Below are 27,199 nucleotides of genomic sequence, written 5' to 3'. Positions count from 1 at the left end.
TGCCATCCAAAATACAGTATATGTGCGCCACATACAAGGATGAAGTGGTTTCTTTCTGCGCGGGACTCGTGTCTGGTGGTTCTATCCTCCCTGCTCCCAAGTAGCGGCATCTAGAGACACAAAGGTAAATTAACGTATATGGTTTTCATGGTATAGACTGTTGTTTTAGGCTTATTTTACCTGCTGCCAGTGTTACGGTTTGTAGATGCTCTTCATCACTATACAATACTAACTATATATATATATATATATATATATATATATACACACACACACACACACACACACACACACGTATATATACACATACATATACACACACACACACACACACACACATATATACACATATATATATACACACACATACATACATACACATATTTATGTACACATGCATACATACACATATATATATATATGTATGCATGTGTACATAAATATGTGTGTGTGTGTATATATATATGTGTATTGGCTCAAGTGTATGGTATGGGCTGTGTTCACACTTGCACATGGAGATCATCAGATATAGTTTTGAAGGTGAGAAAAACTTCTGCAGATTTCATCCCTTTTCTGCATGGTGAATTGTTTGTGTCCGCTTGTCATCTATTTCTGATCCATTTTCCAAACTACCCACAATTCTTGCTTCATAATTTGTCTGGGAGATTCGTTTTCCGGTGGAAAAATTAATATTGCTATCCTTTATCCATCCTCTCATCATTCATGGAATTTTATTGAAGTTTGCCCACAATTGGAACGCTGCCTGGATTGGATGGAGACGGGTGACAACTGTAAGGCCAAAATCACACACAGTTTTGGTGCAGTTTCTGTTTTTTAATCCAAAGCCAGAAGTGGATCCAAGAAGAAGGAATAGTATAAGGGTATGTTCACACGGCCAAATTTCAGACGTATACGAGGCGTATTATGCCTCGTTTTACGTCTGAAAATACGGCTCCAATACGTCGGCAAACATCTGCCCATTCATTTGAATGGGTTTGCCGACGTACTGTGCAGACGACCTGTTATTTACGCGTCGTCGTTTGACAGCGGTCAAACGACGACTCGTAAAAATACAGCCTCGTCAAAAGAAGTGCAGGACACTTCTTTCAGACGTTTTTGGAGCTGTTTTCTCATAGACTCCAATGAAAACAGCTCCAAAAACGAGTTGGTAAAAATGCGAGTTGGTAAAAAAACGTCTGAAAAGCAGGGTCTGTTTTCCCTTGAAAACAGCTCTGGATTTTCAGACGTTTTGGTTGACTACGTGTGAACATACCCTAAAGAAAAGGCGGATGCATCTCCTTACTTTTGTATCCACTCCTGTTTGGCTAAAAAAAAAACGGAGCCAAAAACTGCGTGTGTGCGATCCTGGCCTCAGACAAACGTGTGTGTGTGTGTGTGTGTGTGTGTGTGTGTGTGTGTGTGTGTCTTTATCTGGGGTTTACATTAAAATAACTACAAATGACACAAAATAACTTCCATTCTTCTGTTCAATAGTTAATCGTCTCTCTTCTGCCTATATGTTAAAAACAGATATAGCAGAGCTGAGTTTGTCATGTTATCATTGTGGATTTATAGGACTGCAGATAAATAAAAAATATTTATATTAAGGGCTCATGTACACAGTCATATTACGGCTCTGTTTTCTAAAGAGCTGTAATAGGGCTTCTATAGAAGAATTCTATATCATCTATGCCTCCCATCTCGTACGGCGGCATATGTCGTTTTTTTGCCGAATGATTCTGCATGAAGCCGACAGAAAATAAATTATGTTATGTTCTGAAAGACTCCATATGTACGGACGTGTTCTCCCATAGAAGCAATAGGTTAGATTATCGCCATACACAGGGAGTGTGATGGAGCCTGTATGGCGCAGTACTCAAGGAGCCGTACAGGCTGCATGCCCAGGGCTTTCATAATGCCTCAAACTTGTCCAGGTTTTAACAAAGTTTCCCTTAGAATTCAGAAAATGTAACATTTGTAATTCACTGTCCATGTCAATCTGGTTTCCAAGTGGAGCTATGTATGGACTTGGGTGTGCAAATCTATGGGATCTAGGGGAGAATTATTAAAACGAGTGCAAAGAAAACTTGGAGAAATTGCCCATAGCAAGCAATAAGATTGCTTCTTTAATTTTCAAAAGGGCATGTAAAAAAATATATAGATTTGGACCCCCATTGGTTGCCATTCCTACTTTTCGTTTGCACTAGTTTGGAAAAACAAAGACCAGGTCATACAGGAAGGGCGGATTCACACGAACGTGATTTTCGTCCATGCAGCCCGTGTGGTTTTCACGCGGGTCGCATGTACCTATACAAGTCCATGGGGCAGTGCAGACAGTCCGTTAGTTTTGCGCAGCGTGAGTCCGCTGCGTAAAACTCACGACATGTTCTATATTTAGGCGTTTTTCGCGCATCACGCACCCAATGACTTCAAAATCACGAGCACCCCACGGAAGCCCTTCCGTGGGACGCGCGATATTCGCGCAACAACAGTAAAAGAATGAATGCTGCCACGCGCGCAAAACGCATGCGTTCGTCTGAATACGCCCTAAAGCAGCGTTTGATACTATGTGCCATGAGCTCATAATTATTGGTTAACCATAGGACTGAAGGTAAACGTATTACAATATCGTAACACACTGCACAAAAAACAGCTAATGACAAATTAGGCTCTGCTACATCTATAAAATATTATATGAGTCAGACATACATAGATTGCTTTAGAATGAAAGTAGGCTTTGGGTTACAGTGTGATTTAACTTTGCATAATATCCATTACGTCATAGGCACGGTCCGCAAATGGGAGACATGTGACTGTAGATTATTTTAGATCAAAGGATTTTTTATTTAAATCTTAATGTCTGGTTATTAATTCATCTTTTCCTTGTTCTTCTTGAGAAATCAAAATAGTATCAGAGAAAAATTCTTCAATGTGGAGATCAAACATGGTAGCAATAAAGGGGTTGTCCAAGATTACAAAAATATGTCTGCTTCCATCCAAAAACAGCACCACCCCTGTCCGCTGGTTGTATGTGGTATTGCAGCTCAGCCCAGTTTTGATCACATTCTAATTGCAGACACAGAGGTAAATCTGCCCCAGCGTCTTTTCCATAAAATAAATCGTGCTTAGAAAAGACCTAAGGCCCTATTCAGATGACAGGGATAATTGGGCGTGTGACGGACGTTATTTTAACAGCCATCACACATATGCATTAAAGTCAATGCAAGTCAATGGGGTTATTCACACAGCCATTTTTTTAACGGACCACGTGAAAGGCCCGGGTAAAAATAGGACATTCTATTTTTGCCCGTTTACGCGGATCCCTCAATAGATTTAAGTCTATGAGGGATCTGTGAAAACGGGTCCCGCACGGGTGCAAATCGGCTGTGAAAACGTCCGTTTTTCACGGCTGATTTGATACCCGGTCGTGTGAATAATGCCTAAGGGCTCGTCCACACGCTGTGGAATTGCCGCGTTTTTTTCCGGCCGGAATTTCAGTCGGAAAAAACTCAGCAGAATACAGTAGCAGCATAGTGGATGAGTGTTAGGCTGGGTTCACACGACCACATTAACGTCCGTAATGGACGGACGTATTTCGGCCGCAAGTCCCGGACCGAACACACTGCAGGGAGCCGGGCTCCTAGCGTCATACTTATGCACGACGCTAGGAGTCCCTGCCTCTCTGCAGGACAACTGTCCCGTACTGTAATCATGTTTTCAGTACGGGACAGTAGTTCCACGGAGAGGCAGGGACTCCTAGCGTCGTACATAACTATGATGCTAGGAGCCCGGCTCCCTGCACGGAGTTCGGTCCGGGACTTCCACCCGAAATATGTCCGTCCATTACGGACGTTAATGTGGTCGTGTGAACCCAGCCTTAAGAAATCTCATCCACACACTGCGTAAAATTTCCGACCAGAAATTGACCTGTGGTGCGTATTTTTTGGACCGCCGCATGTCAATTCCTGCTGCGGAAAGAGGCCAGAATTGCTGTGTTTTTTAGAGGGGACGTCACCATCTCCTAACATTGGGAGAAACGCAGCAAGATACCCACCATTTTCTGCCGTAAAAAATGCAGGAAATGGTGCGTTTTTGCTGCATTGGAATATCTGCATTTTCAACGGAATTGCTGCAGAAATTTTCTGCAGCAATTCCGTTGTGTGTGGACAAGCCCTAAGGCTGGGTTCACACAACCTATTTTCAGACGTAATGGAGGCGTTTTACGCCTCGAATTACGTCTGAAAAAATGCCTCGAATACGTCGGCAAACATCTGCCCATTACTTTCAATGGGTTTTACGATGTACTGTGCCGACGACCTGTCATTTTACGCATCGCTGTCAAAAGACGGCGCGTAAAATAGCAGCCTCATCAAAAGAAGTACAGGACACTTCTTGGGACGTAATTGGAGCAGTTTTTCCAAATTACGGCTGTAAAAGACGTGGCGAAAAACGCCAGTACATGCATTTACGTCTGAAATTCAGACGTAAATGCAGTTATCGTGTGCACATACCCTAAAGCTGAGCTCCCATGGGTCGGATATACTGTGTAAAAGTACGCAGCGTATCCGACGTAGAACCAACGGAGAATTCCGCCCGAAAAACTGCAGCAAATTGAAGGGGAAAAACTGCTGCGGAAACCAGCACTTGAAAAGAAGTCTGAACTTACGCCGGGCCGTTGTCATGGCAACAATTCCCTCTGTTAGGGCGGATTTACACGAGCGTGTGCGTTTTGCTCGCGCAAAAAAGGCGGCATTTTTTGCACGCACAAAAGGCACTTAACAGCTCCATCTGTCATCACCATATGATACGTGGCTGAGTGATTTTCGCGCAGCCGCCATCATTATGACACTGTTTGTATGTTTGTAAACAGAAAAGCACGTGGTGCTTTTCTGTTTTCACTCATATCTTTGACTGCTGTTGCGTGAAAAACGCGCGTCACACGGAGGTACCTCCGTGTGGCATGCGTGATTTTCACGCACCCATAGACTTCAGTGGGTGCGTGATGCGCGAACAACGCAAAAAATATAGGACAGGTCGTGCGTTTCACGCAGCGGACATACGCTGCGTGAAAATCACGGACTGTCTGCATGGCCCCATAGACTAACATAGGTCCGTGCGACGCGCGTGAAAAGCACAAGCGTTGCATGGACGTATTACATGTCCGTGTAAATCCGCCCTTATCCGTGCAGTCTGGCTTCCTGTTATGACACTGCAGCAGTCACACGGGATGAAACGTCATCCCAGGAGGCCAGCCTGGACGAATAACCGAAGAAACCGTCGCTATGACAACGGACGGGGCTAAGTATGAATCTTTTTAGTATTTTTCAAGCAAAACAAGCTTTTTTTCTTATTTGCGATTTCTGCGGCGGAATCGCAATTTCCGAAGCAAAAGTCGCCACACTTGGCTATTTGTTGCAGGTTTCACATCCCTATTAAATTCAATCGAGAAAACCTGTAAGGGTATGTTCACACGGCCAAATTACGGACGTAATTCGGGTGTTTTACGCCTGGAATTACGTCCGAAATTACGGCTTGAATGCGTTGACAAACATCCGGCCCATTGAAAGCAATGGGCTGACGTTTGTCTGTTCACGCGAGGCGTAAATTTACGCGTCGCTGTGAAAAGACGGCGCGTAAATAGATGCCCGCGCCAAAGAAGTGTCCTGTCACTTCTTCGGACGTAACTGGAGCCGTTATTCATTGACTCCAATGAAAAGCAGCGCCAATTATGTCCGTAATGGACGCGGCGTTCAAGTGCCTGCACATGCCGTTATGGCTGAAATGACGGGGCTGTTTTCTCCTGGAAACAGCCCCGTAATTTTGGACGTTACGGACGCTGCCGTGTGAACATACCCTAACAGAAAAGCAACGAATATGCAGCATAAATTGACATACTGCGGATTTAAATTCCTAAATTTAAGTTTCTGAACGTCTTCGCTGTGGATTTTTTCTGCAGCGTGGGCATAACATTTGCTAAATCTCATTCACTTTTCTGCTGCTATAAATTTTCGCTGCGTTTTTCGTGGCATTTTTTACGGACGTTTTTGGAGCTGTTTTCCATAGAGTCAATGAAAAACAGCTCCAAAAACGTACCAAGAAGTGACCTGCAGTTCTTTTTTCGCAGCCGTTTTTTTTACGCGGCCATTTTTCAAAACGGCCGCGTAACAAAAAACGACTCGGTCAGAACAGAACGCCGTTTTCCCATTGAAATCAGCCGTTTACGGCCCGAAAAATGGCCGAAAATAAGCCGTGTGAACATACCCTTAGGGTATGTGCACATGACCTCTTTTCAGACGTAATGGAGGCGTTTTACGCTTCGAATTACGCCTGTTAAGACGGCTCCAATACGTCAGCAAACATCTGCCCATTGCTTGCAATTGGTCTTACGATGTTCTGTGCAGACGAGCTGTCATTTTACGCGTCGCTGTCAAAATACGGTGCGTAAAACGACCGCTCGTCAAAAGAAGTGCAGGATACTTCTTGGTAGTTTTTTTGAGCCATTTTATCATAGACTCTATTGAAAACAGCTCCAAAAACGGGCGTAAAAAAACACAGCGAAAAATGCTGCGAAATACGCGAGTTGCTCAAAAAACTTCTGAAAATCAGGGGCTGTTTTCCCTTGAAAACAGCTCCGTATTTTGAGACGTTTTTGAATCTGCGTGTGAACATACCCTTAGGATACCAAGGCCTTTCAAAAAACACTGGACGCCCTCAGCATTGCAGTCCAGTCCAGTCCGTTACTCGCAGTCTTGTATCATACCCAGCACCATAGAGCAGATCTGCTCCAGACAACCACCAAGCTCTGTCAGTACGACTCTCTTGCAGGTGCAGCCACTTAATGCACATCCTAGTCAAAATACCTGAGATGGACCATTGCATAGAAAACCTGTCCTGTTATTCCCCACTCAGACTCCAGGCCCCATTCCAGCTTTTTCCAAAAACTAGTTTAGGAAAGTTAGAACTTTCCACAGCCACCGACAAAACATAAGATGGGATTGTGGAGGAAGAAATATCTTCCCTCCGGCCCCTACACAGTGACCATCTAACTCTTCTCTTGACAGGTCCGTATATTGAAGTCTTTGACCGTGTAAGAACAAAGGTACACACAATGCTGCTTCTAGAGTTCTTGTTCCTGGTTTCACTTACTGTGAATGAAGTGATGTCTCAAACCAAACGTGGAAATAAAGGTAGTTCAAAGACTTCACTTCAAGGTAGAGAAGTCCTCCGGCCGGGCACTGAGGAGAAGTCAATTTCTGTTCCTGGAATTCCTTCTGTGAACGTCTCTTTATCGGACCAGACGTTGATTCCAACGAGACGCTCAATGTTGACTCCAATACTTGAGCAGAAAACAGAAGATATGCGGCTGTATCGGCTGAAGAACGCCCTAGTGACTTGCAATGATGGAACCACAGCGGGGTAAGCAGTTCGAGAGAACGTTTCACTAAGAAAATGTTCAGGATGACTTACATCTCCTTCCTTTTTTGCTTTCACAGATACTACATACGGGAATCTAAAGCCAGTAAACGATGGATAATATTTCTTGAAGGTACCAACTTTTTTTTACTTCGCAACAATGGTTTAGCCAACAAAATGACTGGTGACTTATCTTTTATGTAACTATAAGGTGTAAGTTTAAGAGTATGTTCACACGGCTTATTTTCAGCCATTTTTCCGACCTACAAACCGATGAAAAATCGGAAGCAGAACGCCTCCAAACATCTGCCCATTGATTTTCAATGGGAAATCGTGTTCTTTTCCGACGGGAGGGGGGGGAGCGTTTTTTTTTTATGAGGCCGTTTTTTCAAAACGGCACACAAAAAGTGCATGTCACTTCTGGAGCCGTTTTTCATTGAGTCTATAGAAAAACGGCTGTGAAAAACATGAGTTGCTGAAAATCAGGAGCTGTTTTCCCTTGAAAACCGCTCCTTATTTTCAGACATTTTTTAGGAAGCGTGTGAATATACCCTTACACTTGCCAATATACGCATATAGCAACGTATACTGTGCTGTGTGATGGAAAGATATACACACCTATACAAAAATCACACAGGAACTTCTCACATCAAATATAACACTTTTTTTTTTTTTTTTTGCACACGTAGCTTCTTAGCCCCCGGAAGAAGCTAGGTGCGAAACACGTGTTGGGGTTTGGATCCCCCCATAGCCCTGGTCTGTATGCCTCGCTTCATTTGACCTGGTTATTGTCTCCTTGGGCCTTTCAGCCTAGGTGTAATTTTCTTAGCTATAGCTTACCAGTCTCCTTTTGCACTATTGGCACTTTATTATATGAGGTTATCGTACCCGGTCTATGAGGGGACCCATCTTTATGGGTAATGTGAACTGTGTTTACATGAATGTATATCTAATAAAGGATTGTTATAGTTGATAGTGAGAAGTTCCTGTGTGATTTTTGTATAGGTGTGTATAAGTTGTTAAGATGTTGTAATTTACAAGATTTTCTATCCTGAGGACTTTCTCTTCCATCAGGAGGATGGTGTTGCTACAGCAAAGATACTTGTGATGTTCGATACAAGAACGCCAAGCGTCTGATGAGCTCCTTAGACTGGCCAAAGACCAGAAGAGGTAAGCTTGACTTACTTAAGCCTCCTTTGCGCACACAGTTTTTTTTTTTAGTTTTTAAATGCTTGTAAACAATTCCATTAAAATCAATCGTTTCTCATGGCGTTTTTTTACAAGCAATTTTTAGTGTCGTGTTTTTTTTATTTTGTATAGCTTTTTTTTTTTTTTTCTGGCCTTTTTGAAGTCCCCCTAGAAAAACTCTTGGAGGAATTTATACTAAGGCCTTATTTACACGAGCGTAGTTCACGTCCGTGATACGCATGTGAAAATCACGCTCGTCGCACGGACCTATGTTAGGCAATGGGAACATTCAGACATTCTGTGTTTTTCACACCGCGTGTGTCCGCTGCGTGAAACTCACATGTCCTATACTTGAGTGTTTTTTGCGCATCATGCACCCATTGAAGTCAATGGGTGCGTGAAAATCACACGGACGCACTTCCGTGTGACGCGCGTGATTCACGCAACAGTAGATCAAGAAATGAAGAGAAAAATAAAACCACCTCCATTTCTTTTTCTAACCCTCAAAACCGCGTGTCATAAGTTTGGCATATGCGCGAAAATCAAGCAGCCACGCATCAAACACTTATTACACACGGAACTGCAACGCGCAAAAAAACGCTGCGTTTTTTGCCCGCACAAAACCCACACGTTCGTGTGAATTTCGCCTAAGTTGATTAAGATGTGCTAAGTTTATTAAGAGCTGCATCTTTGGCTGCTCGTGTGCCACAAACAAAAATCTTTGCCAGCTATGAGCTGCCATAGATTTCCGTTACATTTTTGCAGATTTTTGGCATAAATGATAATAAATCTGAGTCACGGGTTGCCCCGTTCTCCTATTTTTTTTTTTATTTTTTTTTAGAAAAGTCACGAGCGGCATTAAATAAAAACGGGTGTGGCAAAATTTTCCGCCTGATAGCTGTCACAAATTGCTTTATATGTAGTGGTTTCTATGGTTCATTATAGACTTTTTAAGTAACGTCTGGCAGTAGCGTTTTTTACCTAGAAGAAGAGAACGCACTAATAAACGCAATGAAAAAATGCAGCAAACACTGTTCGTGAATTCAGTCTTAGGGCAGATTCAGACGAACGTTGCGTTTTTGCGCGCGCAAACAACGCAGCGTTTTGCGCGCGCAAAAACCATTTGACAGCTGCGTGTGTCATCCGTGTATGATGCGCGGCTGCGTGATTTTCGCGCAGCCGCCATCATAGAGATGAGGCTAGTCGACACCCGTCACTGTCCAAGGTGCTGAAAGAGCTAACTGATCGGCAGTAACTCTTTCAGCACCCTCGACAGTGAATGCCGAACACAATATACAGCAACCTGTTAAAAAAAAAAAAAAAAGTTCGTACTTACCGAGAACTTCCCGGCCGTTGCCTTGGTGACGCGTCCTTGGTGACGCGCCTCTCTTGACATCGGGCCCCACCTCCCTGGATGACGCGGCAGTCCATGTGACCGCTGCAGGCTGTGCTTGGCCTGTGATTGGTTGGAGCTGTCACTTGGACTGAATTGTCATCCCGGGAGGTCAGACTGGAGGAAGAAGCCGGGAGTTATCGGTAAGTCAGAACTTCTTTTTTTTTTTTTTTTTTACAGGTTCATGTTTATTGGGATCGGTAGTCACTGTCCATGGTGCTGAAACAGTTTAACTCTTTCAGCACCCTGGACAGTGACTATCTCCTGACATCGCGTACCGGAATTTTTTTTGCTGGGTTCGGCCAAAACGAGTTCGGCCGAACCCGGTGAAGTTTGGTTCGATTGTCCGGGTTCGCTCATCTCAAAGACACTCCATTTGGATGTTTGGAAACAGAAAAGCACGTGGTGCTTTTCTGGTTACATTCATCCTTTTGACAGCTGGTGCGCTGTTTCAGTCGGTTCGCACGGAAGTGCTTCCGTGCGACCTGCGTGGTTTTCACGCACCCATTGACTTCAATGGGTGCGTGATGCGCGAAATACGCGGAGATATTGAACCTGTCGCGTTTTGTACGCAGCGAACAAACGCTGCGCACAAATCACGCACTGTTTGAACTGCCCCATTGACTTCTATAGGGCTGTGCGTGGCGCGCGAAAAATACGCGGCCCGCACGCACGAAAATCACGCTCGTGTGAATCCCCCCTTAGGCTGATTTACACGGGACAGAAATGCGGTGGATTTTTCATGTGGAAAATCCGCAGCGTATTAGTCCCAGCCATTTTAATAAATCTCATCCACGTGCTGCTAAGCATTTTCCAGACAAAATCAGTATTCTGCGTTTTTTCAAAATTGCAGCTTGCTCGTTATTTTCTGGATGTTAACTGCAGATTTCAGCCTTTTCAATGCAGAAGTGGTGAAATCTGCAGCCTTTCCGTCCCGTGTGAATCCAGCCTAAAGACACCGCCACGTTCATGGTGCTTGAATGGCGGCCCACTGTATGTCACTCCTTATTGCTCTGAGCCATGGAGCCATTAGGAACGCACCATATTTGTAGATATTGTTCCCTAAAAGCAGTGAGATACAGTATCTGAAGGAGCATGCCAAACCTCAGTATGAAATAAGGAGGGTATGGGCTCACAGATTTCTATGTATGCAGTATTGCGCATATTTACCACACACTTCTGTAATATGGCCATGTGCATGAGGCCTTAGGCCTGTAACGTCAATTGATCATAGACTAAAGATGGTTTTCACTTTTCACTTTTTTTTTTCCTGGCAGTTCTCCTTTAAACCATACAGATGTAGCCAAGTTTATCTTGACTCTGATAACTTGCTGCAGCGTGATATCACACAAAAAAGCCATTGAAAAGTCATTAGAAAAGTAGTTTCTTGCCACTGTGTACAGTATTTAATGCCTTAAAGGTCAAGATAAGGATGGCTACATCTGCACCAGCAACTAAACGATGAATATTTATCATTTATAAACCTTTATCTGAAAAGTTATTTGAATTTAAAAAAAAAAAGAAAACTAAAAACTAATGATGCTAAGGTGGTTAATGTGTTGTCGTTGCCTAATACAATACTCATGTCTCCAGGTACAGGAATTTTATCCCCCCGACCGGAAGAGAATCCTCAATGGTGGAATCTTAATGCAGTGTAAGTTTTATGTCCGGACCATGAACATTTATTAAAACTGGTGCAAAGGAAAAGTGGAGCCGTTGCCCATAGCAACCAACCTGATTTCAGTCTTATTTTTGTAAGACCCGTTTGAAAATGAGACAGTCTGGTTGCTATGGGCAATTCCCCCACTTTTCCTTTGCACCACTTATTACAAATTTGCCCTGTTGTACGTCATTTTTTAATGTAGCCTATAGACCGGGTCAGATAAATTTGAAGAGCTATAAGAAAATGTACTAAACAATGTCAGAGGGAAAATGAACGCCTCAGACCATCACAAGCCCATTATACTGAGTGTCTCAACATGACCCGATTCTTGCCTGATCGGCTTTACAATCAAACTTAGGGGAGCACTATGAAAAAAGCAAGGTAAAAACGTTGCCGTTGGGGTCATCAAACCCGTGGTTGGATTTGCGGCCTTAAAAAGGTGGCACCCTTGCTTGACTGTGGGTAGAGGGGCGGGGGCACAATTTTGCACATCTATAGTCCATCAATGGTAAAGGCCTTAGGAGAAGGTCGGTACAAATTACTCAAAAATAAATAGTGCAACTGGGGGGGCCCCTGCGATCAGAAAAATATAACCTATCGTGTGATTCTGGGACGACCCCTTTAAACCACTAATCCTAATACACTCAGCCTTTTTAACCTTCGGGATAGGAGAGTGAACAATATTGGCTAACAATATTTTTTTATTTTTTTTTTCCCCCCCCTCTTTTCTACAGTTTCGTACCATATTGCTCAAGTGATGTCTGGATTGGAAACATATCCAAATCTCAAAATGGTACCTTTTTGTTTAGAGTTCCAAACTAGTAATCCTATAATTAGTATGTCATATTACTTATGAATGGTTAAAACCTTTGTATAGACACATGACTGCGAGCCATTTATATATAAAAAAAAAACCAAAGCCCTGGGTTGGTACATCTTGAAATATTAGTAATTGCATTATAAGTGATTTTCCTTTTACATAATACTAATAAGTGGCTTTTATATTCTGTTGACTGTGCGTCCCCCAATGAACTCTCTTGTAATGCCCGTTTTAAGTAAAACTTGACTGGCTAAGAGGAATTATGGGACTACGTAGCTCTCTGGAATCTCTCTTAGGCTGGGTTCACACGACCTATTTTCAGACGTAAATGAGGCGTATTATGCCTCGTTTTACGTCTGAAAATAGGGCTACAATACGTCGGCAAACATCTGCCCATTCATTTGAATGGGTTTGCCGACGTACTGTGCAGACGACCTGTCATTTACGCGTCGTCGTTTGACAGCTGTCAAACGACGACACGTAAATTGATTGCCTCGGCAAAGAAGTGCAGGACACTTCTTTGCAACGTAATTTGAGCCATTCTTCATTGAAGTCAATGAAGAGCAGCTCAAGATTTACGAGCGTCACAGACGCCTCGCATAATGCGAGGAGGAGCATTTACGTCTGAAACGAGGCAGCTGTTTTCTCCTGAAAACAGTCTGTCATTTCAGCCGTAAAAGCCAGCTAGCGTGTGCACATACCCTTAGAAGCTGGCATGGAGCTGAGAACTGGTCACGTGGTATCTCTAAGCCAGTCAGTTGAGTGGTTTCCACTTTTCACATACAGCACAGGCTTTCTTATCCTTTTGTCTTCCCAATCATAATTTTTTGGGGGCTGTGTAGTGCGAAAGCTTACTGTTATTGGGGTATGTTATGGTTAATTTTCAGAGACTTTTGTAAATTAAGCTTAATCCTTGTATAATAAAGTTCTGCAACTTTTGAATATTGTTTCGATTCATCAGTTTTCAAAATCTCTGCTTGCTGACCATAAATGGAGGGAGGGGAATCTTGTTTATATCGAGAGGTTAAACACTTAAATATATTTAATAAATGACTGTTTGCTAAAATTCTATCTAGTTTTAAGCAATCCCCAGCTCATAAGCTAAACAGCCGAAACTCCAGTCCAATACATTGTAACAAACGCTCAGGAGAGGAGAGAAATATGTGCTGCTGATGTATTCAACTCACACAGGATTGCCAAGCTGGAGTGGCTACAACTGTGGCAAATCCTCAGCTGATGTGGATTATTATAATTCATACCTGCTATTTTCATCTGTTACCATACCGCTTAAATTGTTTTGTATGCTTTAAAACTTTTTTACTTTCTACAGATTTTGCATTTATGGGCGCAGCAATTATACAGGAGGTGATTCGGGAGTTGGTGCCAAAGGGCATGAAACAGGCAAAAAGTGTCATTCTAGCTGGTTCCAGGTATATTCTTTAATTTATCAATCTATATGCTACAGTTATGTGCTGGGGATGCCATGAGTCGGAACCACGGTGATCAGCTCTCCGAGACTCCTAACACACTCACTCACTCACTCACTCACTCACTCACTCACACTTTAAAAATGTAACTGTTTTTTTAAGGTGGTTTTAGTGGCATTTTTTTTATTTTTTAAATTTAGTGTTATTCTGCATATGCAATTTTATTGTGTTTTTTATTTTTTTTATTTTTTTTTTTAAGTCATATAAGACCGGGGTAAGGAAAAAAAAAAATACCACACCTGCATGTTGCATTTTGAAAAAACAAGAAGCAGTGTATCTAGTGCATTTTATATTTGATGCTCTGACCTGTGATTCCAAATGTTGCGAAACTACAACTCCCTCCAGGCTGAAAACCGCTGCTAATCTATCTAGTGTCTAGTATCCTACCCATAGCCATGAAAATTTTCCTGGGTGTTGTAGTGCAAGTTCTAGATAAAGAGCCCCATATTTCATACAGTTAATCTAGATCTTTGATTCTTAACTCAATAATAGGTGAAACATTTTTTAACGTATAACATTTTCTGTACATGGTGGAAGAATAAAAATAAATTTGCAATTTACGGTATTTAATGTAGACTACCATATAGCTATGTGTAGCCGTTATGTAAGTATAGATTGCTATGGGTCAGTTTGCCCCAATGCAAACGCCATTCCGTTAAGAGGCTAGATTACAAGATATCTGCAGCGAAAGAATCGATTTCCCCCATTTAAAAATCATTCTCATAATTGCAAATCTCATTAATGTATTTCCCTTCTACAATCAGGGCTGGGTTTAGATCAGTGAAGGTCCCCGGGCAAAGTATTTAAGGGTCTCCCCCCCCCCCCCCCCCAAAAAACCTCTTACTAGTTCTATGGGGATTTTGGGTAATCCGATGTTCATCGTACATGTACAGATGTAGCCATCTTTATCTTGACTTTTAACGCATTAAATACACAGTGGCAAAATCCTTTATCTTGACTTTTTCAATGGCTTCTGTTGTGTGATATCACGCTGCAGCAAGTTCAGTCAAGATAAAGATGACTACATCTGTAGGTGTATAAGATCCATATGAGTATTTGGTGGAGCTCAAATCAAATTTTTTGCCAGATATATTTTAATCCAAATGATCGCCCGTGTACACTTCTCAGACTTTATATGATGTTGAGGAATCTCCATATACACCGTGTACTGACAATATATAAGCAAAAGAAAATAATCAATTTTGGACCAGACAAAAATATAATTTGTCTTTGTATTGACTACTTTTTGCATTGTTCACATTTCTTCTTCTGCAGGCTGGAAATACTATAAATCTTTATCACTAGGGGGCTCCATACTACATGCTTTATAATGGTTCCAACATCGGTATTATTTTTAATTTAATATATTGCAAAATTGCATTTCAAACAATTCCCTATTACTTTAATCACTCCCTTTTAGAAGTCGGGTGATTTGGGTTACAGGATAGCAGCTAAACTGGCCATAGAAATTTGATTTAGTCAGCAGATCTTGACAATGATGGGATTCCGCAGTCTGTGCGTCCTGTGGGCTTGGCGGACAGTTTTTTGACACCTCCTGTAGGAGAAAATAACATACCCTCCAATATTAGGACATAAATAGAATTGATAAGGGGTGCAAGTAGAACTTCCCGCCAAACTTTTTACTGTTAGCTACAGATACCACCGTAAGTGCCTGAGCCGGATGCACTCTTAATGCACCACTGTCGAGAGACATTGACGCTGTAATTTAGGGAATCTCTAAAATGCCTATAAAGGGTACAAACATGGGTTGTACAACACCTACTGTACAATTTACTGAACCAGAGTTCAGGGTGCTACGCTAAGTGACCACTTTGCAGTCCTTCTGAAAAGGACATTCAGGTGGCACTACATCGAGAGTCCGTCCAGTCATTGGCTCTCCTTCAGTGTTGCTGGGTGCCCTCGTGATGCCACTGCATTCTGGACCTCCAGAACAATGAAATCGAGATATTGTCTGGAAAAATAAAAACTGAACACAGATGGCTAAGATTTTCCTGTCTAACTCATAACATTTGGAGGGTCTAATAGAAGGATAGGACAGGTTGTTTTTTTTTCCCCAGACAAAATTGGTGCCAGAAGTGTCTAGTGGCCATTTATCCCACCTCCACTATTGAAATGACATGAACTTATTTTAAGGGTATGTGCACACACACTAATTACGTCCGTAATTGACGGACGTATTTCGGCCGCAAGTTCCAGACCGAACTCAGTGCAGGGAGCCGGGCTCCTAGCATCATAGTTATGTACGATGCTAGGAGTCCCTGCCTCGCTGCAGGACAACTGTCACTTACTGTAATCATGTTTTCAGTACGGGACAGTTGTCCTGCAGCGAGGCAGGGACTCCTAGCATCGTACATAAGTATGATGCTTGGAGCCCGGCTCCCTGCACTGTGTTCGGTCCGGGACTTGCGGCCGAAATACGTCCGTCAATTACGGACGTAATTAGTGTGTGTGCACATACCCTAAGAGAATTCTATCAGCCAATAAATGTGCCATGAGACCCCTGGGTAAGAGCCCTGTTAAAGATTTTGTATTGGGACTGGCCAGCTTGTAATTCTGTTTTTGCCCATGAAGCCAAATCTGTAACGCACTCCCCAAATATCACTTATTATTTATCATACTGGTCTCCATCTCCCCCAACAGGACAGAGGGCTCTTTTCGGCCTCCTTAGGCTCCAGGTCCCTGGTGCGACCACAACCACGGCATCCTCTATAATTGTGCCCTTTCGGGCCTGTAATATGTCAGTGGACTCCTGCCTATAGGCTGGGCTATACAAGGAGTGAACTCGCGTGCCAAATGAAACCATGTACTTCCCCAATACAAGTGGCATGGCCAAAAACCACGATAACTTGCAGTGAAACCCTGTGCAGTTTTGCCACGTGGTACACTACCACTACCTGTATGGGCACACTTATATCATGAGTTTCACCTGTACAAGCCGTGTGGCTAAAAATTTTTGGAAATTCGTGGCTATTGGCCATGCGGTACACAACGGTGCCATTTGGCACATCAGAATACACCGTAAAGGCCCCATGCACACGACCGTATTTTTTTTCCTTTCCCGAAAATACTGGCGTAAATACGGGTCCTTTGTCACCCGTATTCCACCCGTATTTACGGACCAGTTTTCTCTGCTTCTCTTTACACGTAGAGAGAGATATTGCACTGCACTAATCGGTAGCCCCTTCTCTCTATCCAGCTCTGATCGGCCATCTACTCTCTGTGCTGAATAGAGAGAAGGGGCAGCCCTTTCGGGCAGAGTTTCTGCAGCGGAACACAGCGATAGAAAGAAAAAGTTCATACATAGCCCGCCTGTTGTCTTGGTGACGCGTCCCTCTTTTGACATCCAGTCTGACCTCCCTGGATGACGCAGCGGTCACATGGGATGAAACGTTATCCCAGAAGGCCGGACTGGAGGAAGAAGCAGGGAGTTCCGGGTAAGTATGAACTTTTTTTTTGTTGCAGGTTTTTGAAGGAAACCTTAGAAATCTATATTGTGATCGCTGCGCATGGTACTCACTGTCCAGCGGTAGTCACTGTCCAGGGTGCTGAAAGAGTTACTGCCGATCAGTGCAGCCCCTTCTCTCTATCCAGCACTGATCATTTAACTCTTTCAACACCCTGGACAGTGACTACCGCTGGACAGTGAGTACAATGCGTAGCAACGCTCCCGCAATTACGGGTGCACATGCGTAGCCACCCGTAATTACGGGAGCCCCATAGACTTCTATAGGCCTGCCCGTGCCATAATTACGTCCTGAAATAGGACATGTTCTATATTTTTCAACGGCCTGGGCACCTTCCCGTAAGCAAACAGGAAGGTACCCGTGGCCAATAGAAGTCTTTACGGTCGTGTGCATGGGGCGACTGTTTCTAATAGTGGGGAATTGCTGTTTAAACACTTGTCTACTCAATGTTACACAATACATATATTTCCTTAATTCCGCAGAACATGTTTTTAGGTGTTGCATTTGTTGTGGTGATTCTGTAACTGTTCACTTAAGACTTGTGGAATAAGACGTGCATATGTTGGGTGCTTTTTTTTTTTTTTTTTTTTTTTTTTGTAATTTTTTTTTAAGGTAATTGCAATCCACACAAGTCCGTCTTGTAATAAAAGCTCTTCAGGCTTCTCATGTTATGTCCCCCTTCGTGTGTTCCAGTGCTGGAGGTACCGGAGTCTTGATCAACATTGACAGGGTGGCCTCTTTAGTGGAAGAGATGACTGCTGAAACCGTGCAAGTCCGAGGACTAGTTGATTCTGGGTGGTTTCTTGATACTAAACGTGGAAAATCTGATTGTATGGAAGGTTCCTCTTGTGCACTAACTGACGCCATTAAAAAAGGCTTAAAGTAAGTAACAAGTAAATTGTCTCTCTATCTTCCTTTAACACTCGAAGCGCTCCTACCATAAACATACAGGACCAAACCATGCGATGGGATTGTTATTGAACCCATTCCCGCTGCAGCCATTATTAGGGTTTTTGTTTTTACCTTCCCACCTGTTCAAAAGCCAGAACTCCTTTTTATTTTACCGTCGATCAAGCCGTATGAGGGCTTGATTTTTGCAGGACGAGTTGTACTTTTTTATTGGCACCATTTATTGTACTGTAATATGTACTAGGATATTGGAGAAAAATTTCCTCCATAAATTAGATTTTTATATATTTGAAATATTTTTTTTTTGTGGGTTTAGTTTTTACGGTATTCATAGTACGGCAAAAACATGTTAAGTCTATTTTACGGGTTAATACGATTACGACAATACCTAATTTATAAAAAAAAATAATTGTTTTGCTAACTTTATAAGAAAAAAAACTATAGAGCCATCACTTTTTGTCTTTTTTTATTTTTTTTTCTACATCGTGTTTTATTTTTTTATACTAGTCTTGAACCAGTGATTGTTGGATCGCTTACATTATATACTGCAGTACTAATGTATTGCCGTATATTCTGACAGGCCCTCGGCAGGGCTTAATAGGTGTACAAAGATGGCAGACCTGATTGCCTTCGTTAGGCCCCCCCAGGCTGCGATGATGATCGGCAATATACAGCCGACCCTCATTCTTTGGAGCGGGCTTAGCCCGTGAGCCTGCTCCGTAGTATCCGACACAACTTCCGACATATGTATTCGTCGGATGTCTGGAAGAGGCTAAAGGATTATTTTCATTGAATGTAATAGCATACTGTATTCTCGCAACAATGCCATAACCATTTGATCATCGGGGGTTTAAACTCTGGAAACCCTGCTGAGCAAAAAGGGGCTGAGAACCCTTTGAAAAAAAAACGACTGTGCCGGGAAATGCCATTTACCCACTGTGCAGGTTAATGCCACACAGCTCAAGTGAAGGGTAGTATGTTGCTTTCCAGGGAAAAATTGTGAAGGGGCAACTGTGCTTAACTAGTACTGTGGCTTCGTCATTCTGAGGATCATGTGGGGGGGGGGGCTCAGCTTTTGTGGGGAAAAAAATCTTTTGTTTCTTAAAATATTCTTGTAGGTTGACAAAAGTGGTGGACATACCATATTAGGCAGGGGGGTCCTGTACAGGAGCATAACTATATTGGGTGCAGAGATTGCAGTCCCACCCGAGCCTTGGAGACCAAGTGGGCCTAAATGGTCTCTGCCTCTTATGAGTAGACCAGTATTATAAATGATGCATTATAGTTTGAGGCCCTGCTACAGATTCTGCATTGTGGTCCAGGAGTCTCCATTTACACCTCTGGTCCTGTAGGCAAGGAAGGTGGGCATTTCTACTATGAACGTTAGATAACATTGCTCCCTACCATCTAGATTTCATATAAGGGGTGGTGGGGGAATATTAGTGTGCCATGAGGAAGGGAGTAAGCTTGCACTCAAAAATTACCTATTTGAGAGCAAGGGGTCCACATACTGCTATTACACAGGGGGCCTTAGCTGTTCGTTTCGGCCCTTGAATCCTAGTTTTATGTTTTTTTTTATAATGAATTTGGCTCCGTTCTAATATGTGGTCTTCATGTGTTATGTTTTCTTTCCTCCCTCATATGCAGACTTTGGAACGGAGCACTCCCAGAGAAATGTAGGCAGCAATATAAAAGGGAGGATGAGTGGCAGTGCTTCTACGGTCCCAAGTCGTACGCATCAATGAAAAGTAAGTGTCACGGTTGAATATTTTTCTTAGTATACAGTGCCATAACTGGAATATGGAAGAAAATTTCTCTTGTTTCCAAAAATATGCAAAAGAACAGCCTAAACCGTATAATTATCAAAACGTAACGGGCTGGTTGAGCTCTGAAGTGGGCAATGGACACATACGACCAAGTTGGTTCCTCATTATGCCATATAAATACATTGAGATTAATTTAGAAAAACAGCATATGTGACCAAAGGCATACCTCGAAACCCCTGGCCCCAAAGCAAAATCTACAACAGAGCCCTCCAAATGTAAATGACACTGCTGTCCTCCAATGTAGCAATAGAACTGGTCAGGCACTATTTATAAACCTGGACTCAGGGGTGTAGTAGTTGTACCCGGGCCCTGGTGCCTGAGGGGGCCCAAATGACCCTCTACCCCTTAGGTAGACACCAGTGTGATAAATGGCACATGGTAGTTGAGGGGCCCTGTCAAACATTTTGCATTGGGGCACAGGAGCTTCAAACTACGCCCGTGCCAGCGCCCAAGCGCGAATGCATTCGCAGCAGCCCCTCGATTCACACCCCTATCTGTGAATCAAATAGGTTATCCTTTAATAAAGGTTGTAAAGTGTGTGAAACCACGAAAAAAATACTCATTGAGCGGCAATCCGAAACCCTCCCTTTAGAAGCTGGAGGAATCCTGAGTGATAATAAGAATGCAGGGCTGTTGGGAATTTCAGGTTTCCCACCCACGCTCTGGGAATCTGTTAGAATACAAGCTGCTGTCTATAGCAGTCAGTAGTCTGTGAAGAGGACCCACACACTAAAACAGGCAATAATCTGCCAGAGAATCTACTGAGAATTAAAATTCTATTGTATGTGCTACTCTACTTTTGGACACATTCTGCTTGTAATAAGTCATTTTGCTTGTCACCTTTGCTTTAGGTTCTCTGTCGCCTTGCTATAGCTTGAACAGGCTGACTATATGAATTCAATTCTGGCAGGCAAATTCATAGGTGACATATGGCTGAACTTCCGGTTGTCACTTTTGCATAAATTTCCGTGACACTTTTATAGCAAAATGTAAGAATCCTAAATATGAATCCCAAACTTTGGCTGTCGCTCTAACATCTGAGTTACTGGTATACGGCCACTTGTAGGTTTTGGGTGGAAATGTTCTTTAGTGGTTCCTGAGTATAGTAGTAATGCATCTTCAGCATTGGTCCATTAAGTCTGTTTTCTTTTGTAAAAGTATACTTCTCCTCAAGCATAGTTTTCAATGTTTTTTGCAGAAGTGATCTTAATGAAATGTTATAATGTTCTTCATTAGGCGTAAAAGCATCTCATTGATTCCATGCTTTAAAAAGCTTTTAGAGACTTGTACTGCCGATGAGTGAAATACAGTGGTTGTTTTGCACATTTTCTCCCCAAAAAAATTAATCTGGTAACGTGTCAGGTCAGACAGCATAGACCTATTGAAGCGACACAGGCCACGTGTTAATGTAGCACAGCTGTGTCTGTCAGTGCAGCAGAGCTGGGTGTGTCACTATCCATGGGCTGCCCTGATATGATGTGCTATCTGTGAACCTTAGACTTCGGAGTTCTGTTCATATCAAAAACCTTGTACATCAGCGCTCTGAGCTTCTATGTAACCATATTATGGACCCATAGGCATTCTGTGTGCTACTGTATAGTGCCTTCTAGAGGATACATAAAGAATACCTCCGTAATATGACATACAATAGAGCATGGCACAATTTATTTTTCTTGGAGAATGGAATATCTTGAGAGAAAATGGCAGATTAAAGGACAGTATAGAATTCTAGGGGTGCTGTATTATGGATAAGTACCACACAGATCAGCTAACTCTGGGGCCAGTTCTCTTTGCCTCATTCAGGCAGGGTCCCACTGGCCCACCAGAGTCCCTTTGGTGGGTTCCAAGCTCTTACACAATGATAAGCCTTAACGGGGCTCCAAAGGTCCAGCAGAAAACCTCAGTGAAATGGGTCTTTGTTCTGTACAGATGGAAGGTGGGCCATCATAAATAATTTCCTTTTTGGTGGGCCCAAATAACCTCAGACAAACTTGTTCCAGGATGCGCAGCACTGTGAGCGCTTTGTATCATGAAAAAGTGATACCAATCCTGGAGAAGCGAAGGAGGGCACAATGCATCTCCACCCCTTTAATGCATGCAGTCAATATATAGTATCTCCTTGGAGACACGGCCAATTTGAGGTTTTTCATTTACATTTTTTCCTCCCCACCTTCCAAAAGCCATAACCTCTTTGTTTTTTTTTTTTGTCGACATAGCCGTATGAGGGCTTGTTTTTTGCGGGACAAGTTGCAGTTTGTCATGGTACCATTTATTGTACCGCACAATGTACTGGGAAGCTGAAATTTTTTTAAATTTGGAAAATAAAACCGCGATTATGCCATTTTTTGGGGGGGCGGGTTTGTTTGTACAGCGTCCAACAGGCGGTAAAAACTACATGTGCACCTTATTCCACAGGTTGATACGATTCTGGTGATACCAAATTTATGTTTTGCTTTAAGTTTTACCACTTTTTTGTGTTGCCATGTTCTGAGAGCCTTAACTTCTTTATTTTTCCGTCAATTTAGCTATGCGAGGGCTTGTTTCCTTTGTGTAGGGCGAGCTGCAGTTTTCACTGATACCATTTTGGGGTATATGTGACTTTGATCACTATTTATTTTTATTTCATTTTTGGAGCGCTAAGGTGACCAAAAATACAGAAATTTGCGTGTTTTACAAATATTTTTTTATTACAGCGTTCATCGAGCGGGTTAAACAACTCTGTTGGGATTTGTTTGTACTTTTACGGACGCAGAAATACCAGCTATGTTGTCTTTTGTGTTTTTTTTTTTTTTAACAGTGATTTAGGGACAAAATATGGAAAAAGGTGGGTTTTTTTTTCGCTTGCATGATATACTGCAATTATAATAATGTATTGCAGTATATTGTGACTCTGACCAAAGGAGTACGAAGATGTCAGACATGGGGGCCTTCATTAGGCTGCCATGACAACCATTGTCACTGGCCGATTGCGCCATGGGGGTGGGCATGATGGCGTGTTTTAGGGGGCGCCCCCTGGTTCTAACCATTTATATGCTGTGGTTGCGATTTAACCGCAGCATTTATTTGTTAAATGGGTGGAATCAAAGTGATCTTTGATTCCGCCCGTTGGAGTGAGGCGTCTGCTGCATAACACAGCCATCACCCGCCAAGTATGGAGAGTGCTCAGCCCGTGCGTGCGCTCCATACACCCTCCCCCACCCAAAGTGACCTCTCAGAAATGGTACATCAGGTTTCGCCAAGGGGGTATAAACTGTCTTCTAAAAGAAAACAATCAATTAATAACTTCTTTCTCCTCAAATATTTTTTTTTAAAATATTTTTTCCCTTTCTTGCTTCTGTTTCCTTGTGCTTATCTTTACAGTATGTTTCAGCCTTTGTTATTTGTTTTTCAGCTCCTATCTTTGTGGTGCAATGGCTTTATGATGTGGAACAGCTAAGAATAGAAAATATCCAGCCGGACTTTCAATTCATGACAGCAAATCAGTGGAACCACATACAAAGCATTGGAAGAGAGCTTAAGAAATCCCTGCGTGAAGTCCCGTAAGAGATAAACCTATTTCTAGATCAAAGAGCTGATCGAGACTTCACTGGTAACCAGCCATAGTGACACATGTCACCGGTACTGTCAGACAAATCTATCACATATCATGGGGAAAAAGATCCAGCAAACACATTCAACACCTCTTCCTCTGTAGAAAAGATAATAAAAAAATCTAATCTTTTATAAAGGTTTAAGCTCCATTTTTCTATTACAAAACGCAAAATTCCCTCAATAGACATAGCGTTAAATGATCAAGTTCTGGCTTCCTGCAGTTGCCACTAGGGGAGCTTAATGTATATGTTCTTTATAGAACTCCAATTGACGTCAATAATGCGTATGCAGGAAGTTCCCCCTAGTGGTGGCTGTAGGCAGCCAGGATTCGAAGCTTTACATCAGAAAAATTAAAGCTCCAATCCCTATAAAAATATGTTGACAAATGAAGACCGCACATCCACAATATACACACTGATCTGTAGCTACTAAGCTAAAACACATTTCTATAAACAGGAGGTTCTTTGTTAACGTTTTGATCAAATTGTATAAGCCAACTTGCCACTTCACGGCGACCTCTTTAATGTGGGTTTGTACTCTATTGGTTGCAGCACCGCATGACGGCATCCGCTAGCGCAACGCCGCACCTGCAGACGGAGCAACCCACAGGGCCAGAAGCACCCCATGCTGCTAGGCCAAGCCACCTGCAGTGCTGCAACCACTAGAGTAGAGACCCACTTTAAAGAGGTCGCCGTGAAGTGGCAAGTGGGCTCCTACAATTTGATCAAAATGTTAACAAAGAACCTCCTGTTTTATAGAAATGTGTTTTGGCTTAGTAGCTACAGATCAGTGTGTAAATTGTGGATGCGCGCTCCAGATTTCCTTCATTTTTCAACATACCTATAAAAACATATTATGAAATGAATCCACACACAATTCAGGACCCAAAAATAAATAAATTATGTGAAAAGATGAGCGCTCCCTTTTAAAGAAGTTGTATAAGACTAGAAAAACAGATCTCCTTTTTACTAGAAACCGCATCACTCTTATCCATAGGCTGTGTGTGGTTTTGCAGCTGAGCCCCATTTAAGTGAATGAGCTGCTGCCATACCGCACCCAGCCCATGGACAGGAGTGGCACTGTTTCTAGTTTTATTCTCCTACAATCCCTCCTAGAATGTAGTTTTTTTTTTTTTTGTTTTTTTTTTCTCTTAACACCGCTCAAACCATATCTGGTTTTGACCCTTTCCTGTAAACATTAACTTTTTATCCTTTGTATTTACAGGGCAGTGTTTGCTCCGGCTTGTTTCTCCCATACACTTATCACAGCAAGGTAAAGAAAATTTAAATATTATGTTATTTGTTATCTCTTATTACTGGAGATTTAGTTACTATGTATCAGTCTAGGCAATCCACTGAGTAATTAAAATAGCTGCACAAATCTCTCTCCTGTCCTGGATTCCAGGCTGATCGCTATTATCTACACTGATACATTACTGTTTAAAGAGGTTGTCACACCTGGGGGAACCCCTCCCGATCGCCTGTTCACCTAGGAAATCGGAAGGTAGCCACACATCTCCTGCAGCAGCCACTGCTGGATAAATATGGTACTACATGAAATGAATCCTGCAGAACGGGAGCCACTCCTTTCAGCGTCTCTCCACTTTAGCTGATAGAAGGGGGTCAAGAGCAGGGGTCCCACACTTAAGTCTATATGCTCTATTTATTGAAACACTAAGTATATTAGTAACTTTAAAGATTATTGTGAAAATGCTTTATTCAAATTAGACTAGACAATCCCTTTAATAATTACTGAGGTTTAGTTATGAAGGACAAAGCAGCTGCACGCATATTGTCCACCAACGTATATACAAATGTTTGTACTTTTTAAAAATGAGATACGTTCTATTATATCATTGGTTGCTATAGCACGGCTGTATATCTTCAACAGTGCCCCAGACTGTACTCCCATGAATTTCAATATTCTGGATCTTTATTTTTTTTCTATCAGCAATTGGTTGGAGTTCCAGGTGAAAGGAGTGACCTTATCTCGAGCTCTACAGTGCTGGACAAAAAGCCTTCAGGACCGAAAAGGCCCAAAGACTGTTGTCCGTGGATGCCCCTTTCATTTGGTAGACAACTGTCAATGGCCACACTGTAACCCTACATGCCCAGCCCTTCACGACCCAGTGACTGGCCAGGAAGTGACCTTATTACAGATGTTTCTCCGACTGAGCATTGAAAATCAGAGGAGAGGACAAGAGCCCAAAGGAGATATGAATCAACTGATCGCAATGTTGAGGAACGGTGGTTAGCTGGGACGTTAAACCTTTTTTTATTTATAATATCCAGTTCCTGAACAAAAATTCCAACTCAAGCAATTTCCCCCCTTTTCATTAGACAATATGGACGGTACGTTTTCAGAGATGTTCAACTGGTTGTTCTGCTGTATTTCAGAAAATTTAGGGTACGGTAATAATCCTATGTTCATCGTAGGAACTTGAAGGTAGAGTTAACTTTTTTGTACATTGGCTGTTTTATGCTATTTTTTTTTATTTACTGGTAAACAAAAGATCGATGTCAGCATGATGGGGATCATTCATCCCTATGGGGAAAACTGGAAGCATGGGCTTCTTCATGTAATGCTGGACTGGTAGAAAATATGTCCTCATTCTAGCAACCGGGGAACAAGAGATGTATGTTTTCTCCAATGGTATATTGATATCTTGTGCACGGGTAACACTAACTGCTAAGAAGGAAGCACTGGAGGACTAAAGCTATTGACAATGAGCAAAAAAATATTCCTTCAGGAGGATTCCCTCTGTCTGCAGAATCATACCTTGGTTCTGGTAATATAGAGATCTACAAGGTTTTCTTGGCCTACTTCCCTACAGCATACTCCTCTGCCAAGGGCCCAGGTACCTGTAAAGTGAAACTCATCCTCTACAGGATCCTGTAATATCTAGCAGAGGGAATATTTCTCTTCAGTCTTAGGTTGTCATGGTCTAAAGACCACAGGCCAGAAGAACCATAAGTTCTCTTATGTACCTGGAGCCACCCAATGCAAATTGTAAAGGTTGGACAAAAATTTTTCCACTTTAAGTTACTGACTATACAGGAGTCAATCCAAAGCTTGAACTCCACATATAGGTGGCAATTGGGATAACCTGACCTATTGGCCCACCGTAGACTCCATTATACCATGTCTGTATTGTCATGTGTAGAAGCTCGGAGTAATCTTTTTGCACAATTGCTACCATGGCTAATACTGATTGGCTCTTGTTAAGGGAAATATTTTGTAACCATACATACGTCGACAACGGGCTGATTTCCGTCATGGTATATTTGGCAATAGAATATTTGGGCAAGAGTGAACCAGACTAAGGCCTCGTTCACATCTGCGTTGGGGTCCCGTTCTGATGTTCCATGTGAGCTTTCCGTTAGAATGGAACCCTGAACAGACACAAACGGAAATCGGAGCTTTC

The 27,199-nt window shown here is 42.4% G+C and overlaps 1 protein-coding gene across 1 annotated transcript; it reads left to right on the top strand.

Annotated features, from left to right (window-relative positions):
- LOC142656427 (palmitoleoyl-protein carboxylesterase notum2-like) lies at window positions 1-27,199 on the top strand. Its single transcript, XM_075831355.1, has 12 exons — window positions 1-124; window positions 7,062-7,416; window positions 7,494-7,546; window positions 8,488-8,583; window positions 11,588-11,648; window positions 12,392-12,450; window positions 13,808-13,907; window positions 18,143-18,331; window positions 20,006-20,106; window positions 23,576-23,723; window positions 25,000-25,047; window positions 25,726-27,199. The coding sequence occupies exons 2-12, from the start codon at window positions 7,109-7,111 to the stop codon at window positions 26,027-26,029; spliced, it is 1,467 nt and encodes a 488-aa protein (XP_075687470.1). The 5' UTR covers window positions 1-124; window positions 7,062-7,108; the 3' UTR covers window positions 26,030-27,199.

This window comes from Rhinoderma darwinii, chromosome 6 (assembly GCF_050947455.1).
Source record: "Rhinoderma darwinii isolate aRhiDar2 chromosome 6, aRhiDar2.hap1, whole genome shotgun sequence".
Taxonomy (NCBI): Eukaryota; Metazoa; Chordata; class Amphibia; order Anura; family Rhinodermatidae; genus Rhinoderma; species Rhinoderma darwinii.
Note: the sequence above shows the minus strand (reverse complement) of the source record. Positions and strands in the feature narration are given on the sequence as shown.

Bases quoted from the DNA above. Each gene is read 5' to 3' on its own strand.
- LOC142656427 (XM_075831355.1), top strand. From the start codon at position 7,109: ATGCTGCTTCTAGAGTTCTTGTTCCTGGTTTCACTTACTGTGAATGAA. The intron at 18,332-20,005 runs GTAAGTAACAAG...CCTCATATGCAG, and splicing joins GCCATTAAAAAAGGCTTAAA to ACTTTGGAACGGAGCACTCC. The intron at 23,724-24,999 runs GTAAGAGATAAA...TTGTATTTACAG, and splicing joins AAATCCCTGCGTGAAGTCCC to GGCAGTGTTTGCTCCGGCTT.